This window comes from Octopus bimaculoides, chromosome 6 (genome assembly GCF_001194135.2).
Source record: "Octopus bimaculoides isolate UCB-OBI-ISO-001 chromosome 6, ASM119413v2, whole genome shotgun sequence".
Classification (NCBI taxonomy): Eukaryota; Metazoa; Mollusca; class Cephalopoda; order Octopoda; family Octopodidae; genus Octopus; species Octopus bimaculoides.
The window spans coordinates 21,296,160-21,303,750 of record NC_068986.1 but is presented as its reverse complement, the minus strand read 5'-3'; the positions used below and the strand labels follow the sequence as shown (position 1 = coordinate 21,303,750).

The following is a 7,591-nucleotide window of genomic DNA, read 5'->3' as shown; positions in this document are numbered from 1 at the left end:
ATATATATATATATATATATATATATATATATTTATTTGTCCAATCCATGCCAGAATGGAAAACAGATGTTAAATGATGATGATATATGAAATGCATGCAGGTGTGGCTCCATACTTGCAGTGTGTAGTTGTGTGGTTAAGATGTTTGCTTCCCAACTACATGGTTGTGGGTTCAATCCTATTGTGTAATACCTTGGGCAAGTTCCTTGCACTATAGCTCTTGTAGAGGGAAACTGAAATAAACCCGTCATGTGTGTGTGTGTGTGTTCCTCCTTGTCCTGACATTGTGTGGTTATTGAAAATGAATGTCATTTATTTCCGATATTCTGCAGAAACATGTCTGGCCAGTGGGAAATATTACCTTGCTTGGAAGCAGGGAAGGGTTGGCAACAGGAGAGGCATCTGGCCATAGCTAATCTGCTTCAATAAACTCTGATCCACACAAGCATAGAAAAGTGGACACTAAAAAAAAAACGATAAAAGATGTGTGTGTATGCATATACGTGCGTGCGTGTGTGTGTGTGTGTGCGTGTGTATATTTGATCATTTTGTGTCTGTTTCTCTATGTTAGCCTGGGCTAGACATGTGCAAAGCATATATATATATTTATTTATAATACATGTATATGTGTATATATTGAGGCAGCCAAGCCCTTCCAGACACATGCCATTTACAAAATGGCTGTTGCACATCACTATGAACCTTAAATTGAACCTGGGTTATTAACTCACTTCTGTGGAAGCTTACTTTCCCGACTTTTCCTGGATATTTCCTGGATATTTTGCTACTTGTAATCTGAGATATTTAATGTTCTGAATTTCTAGAACCTCCATGCTTCCTGAAATTCACCAACACTACACCTGATACCCCCCCCCCTCCATACGCATGCACACATGTATATCATGACTCACACACTGTTCACTTTCCTGGCTTTTGTACATAATTCTCTGTACTGTCCATGCACCTTTGATGAGTTGTAGTGCACCTGAACACTACACAACAATTTCATTATCTTTATTATTATAAAAATGGACTCTCTTTATAATTATGTGTTATAATAATAATAATATCGAAATTTTTTATTAGGTTATGATGCCAATCAACAAGCTGGCCGTTGGAATAAACGAGACAACAACCAATGGAATAAACGTGGTGATTCAAAATGGGGTGGTAGAAATGACCGTTCTGGAAACTGGACTGATAGAGAAAAACGCGATAACTGGAAGCAGAGGGATCGTGACCAGTGGGGAATTAAATGTGAGTAGAATTCCTTTTATTCTTTTGTCTGTTTTACATTCATATTAGTTTGAGATATTTGTCTGAATATTTGTGGAAAGTATTATAACGCTGTAATTTGATTATAAATAAATTAATGGTTGTAATTAAGGTAATTTAAAATATTGTTCTTCGATTAAAGAAAAATGCAATTGAAGACCTTTTATGTTAGTTCAGCAAACTCTCAGTTACTGAGCCTCTAAAAGTTAGAGTAACACCTTTATTTTGTATATTAAAGTTAAGTTCTAAACAAAGCTTGGGGACACTTCTGCCAAATTCCAAGTAAAGCAGTAATGAACAACGCACATAGAAAAAGATGTTACTGATTCTGTCTGTTAGTTTGCTTGCAATCGTTACTCTGGAGCTGTAGATGCAACTATTTATTTATTTATTTTTTTTTTGCTTAGGAGCCCCAGTGGAGGGTAAAGTTACACAGGGGCCCAGGTCTGAGAAGGTTAAAACTAGAAGCAGTTTAACATGTCAGTGTAATGCATTATTAAATCTTGTTGGTTATTTCATAGCTTACCATTAATGAACCTTTATTGTCTTTCTTTTGCAGTGGGTCGCCGTCCTAACAGGAATACTCGTAATTATTAACCCACGTGGCATTCTAATTGAAGTTAAAATGCTTTATTTGACACGGCATGGATATTTTATATCAGAACAAACAAAAAAAAAAGTTGCTTATACTCCTCTCTGTTTCTGTATCCAAATAGCAAATAAAGAATTTAAGAAAATATGAAGTTTGTTTCATTATATTTAATCATCATCATTTAACATCTGTTTTCCATGCTGGCATGGGTTGGGCGGTTTGACTGCTGGCATGGGTTGGGCGGTTTGACTGCTGGCATGGTTTCTACGGTTGGATGCCCTTCCTAACGCCAACCATTGAGAGTGTAATGGGTGCTTTTTACGTGCCACCAGCACAGGAGCCAGTCAGGCAGGCCTGGCATCGATCATGTTTGGATAGTGTTTTTTATGTGCCACCGGCACGGGAGCCAGTCAGTGGGTTCTGGCATCAGCCATATTCAGATGGTGCTTTTTACATGCCACCGGCCCGAGGTCCTGGCATCAATCATGTTCAGATCATGCTTTTTACGTGCCACCAGCATGGGAACCAGTCAGAGGGTACTGGCATCTGCCATGTTTGGATGGTGCTTTTTACATGCCACTGGTACGGGAGCCAGTCGAGGCACTGGCCACAGCTACGATTTTGGTTTTACTTGACTCAACAGGTCTTCTCAAGTATATCATATCGCCTGATGCATCACGTTTACTCTTAACTGGGCTGGACATGTATGGCTGCAATCTCACTTTAGTTGCCGGGTCTTCTCAATCACAGCATATCTCCAAAGGTCTCGGTCTCCTGTCATTAGTTCTGTGAGGCCCAGTGTTCGAAGGTCATACTTCACCACCTCATCCTGTCTTTCTGGGTCTAACTCTTCCACAAGTACCTTCCACAGTTAGTGAGTGGCACTTCCTCACGCAGCTATCCTCATCCATACATAACACATGACCATACCAGTGCAGCCATCTCTCTTGCACACCACATCTGATGCTTCTTATGTCCAACTCTGTCGTGTATGCACCCTGACATTACACATCCAGCAGATCATACTAGCTTCATTTCTTTCAAACCTGTGCATGTCCTCACTCAGCAGTAATAGCCCATGTTTTACTGCAGTTTGCACACATACATCATACTGTCATAGTCTACCTTTCATCCTAAGCGAGAGGCCCTTAAATATGATTTTTGTATTATTTCACTGCAGGAACATTTAATTAGCTAATTTACAAATTCAGTCAATGCATGCATGGCTGGGTGGTTAAGAAGTTCATTTCCAAACTACATGGTAATAGGTTCAGTTCCACTATGTGGAATCACGAACAAGTGTCTTCTGCTATAGCCATGGGCTGACCAAAGCTTTGTGAGTAGATTGTACTGATGAAATTGGAAGAAGTGTGTATATGTGTACCTTGTTATATTTCTCATCTTCACATGTGTTCACTGGTTGTAAACCAAGGCCACCTTGCTGGCAGTGTTGGATAGTATAGTGTACTTAGAGTCCATTGTGAAAGCATATTTGGGTCTTTTGGTATGTTGTACAATCTTTGTAAACAAAAGATTCATTCATTCGGTGTTGTTTGTTTCCACTTCTTCACATAAACGTGTCTGATTGGAAGATTATAAACCTTAGAAATATGTTGGGGCCAGGAAGAGCATCTGGCTGTGGAAAACTCTGCCTATCATACTTTCGTCGGACCCATGCAAGCAGGGGGAAATTAGAAGTTAAACCGATGATTCTGATGAATTGATCTTTTAAAAAATTCTACATGATCTCCATTTCCCTTGAATAAACAATGTTATTTTTATAGATGTGTTCATGAAATTTCACCTTGCCATATCATTTGGTATACAAAATCACAATCTGTCTTGGTCCCGTTTTTTTACATGAACGGTGATAAAAAAAAAGCCAAAAGAATGATTCTGCATCAGTTTGTGGTTATCAGAGATTTTGTTGGTCATGATTAGCCGAGTCTGTTCTGTAAAAACTTGAGTTCTGAAGCAATTCACTGTGGTCCATTGATTGATGTCTAGTAGGTTGTAAGATGGGGGAAGTTATACTGCCCTGGTCTCCAGTAGAGTATGAAGTCATTGTTATTTTACGAGACCCACGACAGTCCAAATCGAGCAGTTCAATGACCACCAAACGTTTTTTTCGGACATACTTTATTTGATGTCATAAACGACGCATGGGCATAGATGCACACTAATTTCAGAAGGACATATTCAGGAAAAAGTGTTTTTTGTGCATTATAGCTTATGAGAATTCGAACTTCTCATATGGGTGCTGGGGTGTTTTTTTTTTTATTATTTAAAAGGTGTATCGTATATGCCATCACAGTATTAATGTATTGGGTTGTCCGGAAAGTTCGTGCCGATTTTTAAAGGAATGAAAAAAGTCAATAAATACTTGCCATTACATTTTTAATCAACCAAATATGAATCATTTTGTTGCACAATGCGTCTCCATCTTTCTTTTAACTTGAAAATACCCTCTTCCCAGAAGTGAAGTAGTTTCATGGCAAATAAGTCGAAAGGTTGTTGGCACTCCGTCGCTTACGACGTCGAGGGTTCCAGTCGATCCGATCAACGGAACAGCCTGCTCGTGAAATTAACGTGCAAGTGGCTGAGCACTCCACAGACACGTGTACCCTTAACGTAGTTCTCGGGGATATTCAGCGTGACACAGTATGACAAGGCTGACCCTTTGAATTACAGGCACAACAGAAACAGGAAGAAAGAGTGAGAGAAAGTTGTGGTGAAAGAGTACAGCAGGGTTCGCCACCATCCCCTGCCGGAGCCTCGTGGAGCTTTAGGTGTTTTCGCTCAACGATCTCGTGAATAACAAAATTGGAATTTTGAAAGAAGTAACCAGAAAACTAATTTTTAAACACAGAATGGCTATGAAGGTCCACCGGAACAAAAATAGTAATCAAAGGTAAAAAAAAAAAATGGTTGAGATCCATTGATATAGAGGCTTCTATAGCCTAAGTAAGACATGATAGCCGAAAGTTTTCAGCTTCTAGTTGAATGATAGCTGTCTTTGAATATGTCCAAAGACAAACTTAAACTCGAAGCATTTGAACATCAACCTTGGACTGGCATTATACCAAGAAAAATGGAAAAGGAAACAATCTAACCACATTGGCTTAATTTCAGTGATTCTAACCCTTATTGCCATAAAGCCTACATCAATATTCTGCGGAAAAGAAAATTATTGGCAAATTTTAAAGTATGTCTGAGAAAATGCTAACAACTGCCAGATATAATTACTTGCATGCAATGATGTTGTCCAAACGTCAAGAATTCCTAGAATTTGTCTAAGTTTTACTGCATTGGTGTTTTCTTTCCAAGAGAGTGAAGTATTTGAAATCTCATGAATTATTAACAATCACAGGCTGACCAATGCTATGTGATAAAATTTGGTCGATGGAAGCTGTAAGAAATCCGTTGTATGTGTGTGAATGTTGATGTGACTTGTCAGCTCTTAAGCCAAACGGTGATGATTTTTTTACATTTCTTGATATTACGACTTGTCACACCCCATTGTTGACAATCTGTAGAAAAAAAAAATCCTTTACTTGAAAATATGTGGAGGCACGTGACTCATGTTCGACTTATGATCGTAAGATTGTGGTTTCGATTCCTGGACCGGAAGATGAGTTGTGTTCTTGAGTAAAACGCATCATTTCACGTTGTTCCAGGCCACTCAACTGGCAAAAGTGAGTAATCCTGCGACGGACCAGCGTCCCGTCCCGGTGAGGATTATACACGCCATCAAATCGGGGAAATCGGTCCTTATGGAGTCGATATTGACTCGAGAAGGTAACTTTACTTGAAGATACAAGTGTTAGTGACAGGAAGAGCATCCATCCACAAAATCTTGCCTCAAATACATCTCAACGAACGAGGGTGTTATTGGATTGAATATGGACAACAATAAGCAGAATGGTACTGCTTTAGTAGTGATTATGGGTGGGTGGGGGGTTGTGTCAGACCCGATAAGATTTCAAAGTGGAGTTTAACTGCATTTTGGGAAAGAGAACTCTACCATAGTCTTGGATTGACCAATAATGCCTTGTGAATGAAAATTGGTGATGGGGAAACTGCAGAAATCCATCGCGCACTCGCACATGTATGTATGCATGCACGTGTGTATGTATGTAGGGCGTGAGTTGAGAGAAATTTGACTTGTATTTCTAGCATGTCCATCGACTACGTGGAAGTTCTCTCAGAGTCTCACTTTCAGTTTTCGTGTTCACTAACAGCTAGACTGGAAGAAGGGGGGGGGGAATCGAATAAAACGACAAACAAACAAAAACAAACTATTCAATACTCTCTGTCTTTGACACAAACGTCGTGATATTTCAGATAGGTGTAACGGGCAGACAGACAGACATCCCAACAATTCTGAGATCTAGTTAAAAAAACTCAAGACCACACACTGTATCGGGCTAGTAGATGATAGATGGGTGTTAAAACATACCCTATCATACCCCCTAGACACACACACACACACAACAACAAGAAAGAACAAAAAAATTTGAACATGGAACGGTGAAATTCGAGGAAATAATGTATATTTTTGAAGGGAAGAATTCATGTAAATGAACGGAAGAGAATGGGTAAGAAGAGGTTAAGAAAATTCGAAAATTTAAAAGAAAATACAACGGTCTTTCTTATGTGTGTGTTTATAGGTATATATACATGTGTGTGTGTATAAATGTATGCATAAATGTGTGTATATATGTGTGTGTGTGTATAAATGTATGCATAAATACGTAAATATATATATGTTTACATATTCTTTTATTCTTTTACTTGTTTCAGTCATTTGACTGCAGCCATGCTGGAGCACCGCCTTGAAGGATTTTGGTAGAACAAATCAACCCCAGGACTTATTATTTTTAAGCATAGTACTTATTCTATTGGTATCTTTTGCCGAACCGCTATGTTACGGGAACGTAAACACACCAACACCGGTTGTCAAGCAATGATGGTGGACAGGCACAAAGACACACACACATGTATATACACACACACATATATATGTACATACACACACACATACACACACATATACACACACACACACACACACACACATATATATATATATATAGATACACGAGGAAGTACCCAAAAGAAATCGGAATTTTGCAATATTATTCTATTCACTTCGTTTTAAATGTTTACACTTTTATCGCCTTCAAAGTGTTCTCCACCTGAAGCAATGCATCAGTCCAGGCGCGTTTTCCACTGTTCAAAGCAGTCTTAGAATTCTTACGAAGTGATGCCTTTTAACCACCCCGTGGTTTTTTTCTTCACCTCTTCCACATCTGCAAATTCCATAGCACCAGCTTTCGTCACCAGTGATAATTTTCGAAAAAAAAGTCCGGATCAGCTTCCAACTGTTCTTTCAGTTCACATCACACATTCAGTCATGACTGGTTTTGATCTTCCGTGAGCAATCGAGACACAAATTTTGCTGCAACTCTTTTCATTCGCAATTCCTCGCTCAAAATTCGTTGGCACGAGCTCCAGGGCATACCAGTCAGATCAACAAGCTGGTCAACTGTTCGGCGACGGTCCTCCAAGATCAGTTCATGAATTTTCATGATGTTTTCATTCGTTCGAGAGGTCGACGGTCGCCCTGAACGAGATTAGTATTCAAGCGACTAGTGACCACTCCTGAAGCGTGGAAACCACACGTAAACTTGTGTTTTCTCATGGCAGCGTCCTTGTAAGTTG

At 39.3% G+C, this 7,591-nt stretch overlaps 1 protein-coding gene across 1 annotated transcript in view; it reads left to right on the top strand.

The window, feature by feature from the left end:
* LOC106875141 (eukaryotic translation initiation factor 3 subunit C) overlaps nt 1-2,014 on the top strand; it is a 31,476-nt gene extending 29,462 nt beyond the window's left edge. Inside the window, exons 21-22 of the mRNA XM_014923134.2 lie at nt 1,087-1,257; nt 1,835-2,014. Of these exons, the coding sequence (XP_014778620.1) occupies nt 1,087-1,257; nt 1,835-1,872 (209 nt within the window). The 3' untranslated portion in view covers nt 1,873-2,014. The remainder of the gene's footprint in view (nt 1-1,086; nt 1,258-1,834) is intronic.
* The last annotated feature ends 5,577 nt before the right edge of the window (nt 2,015-7,591 follow it).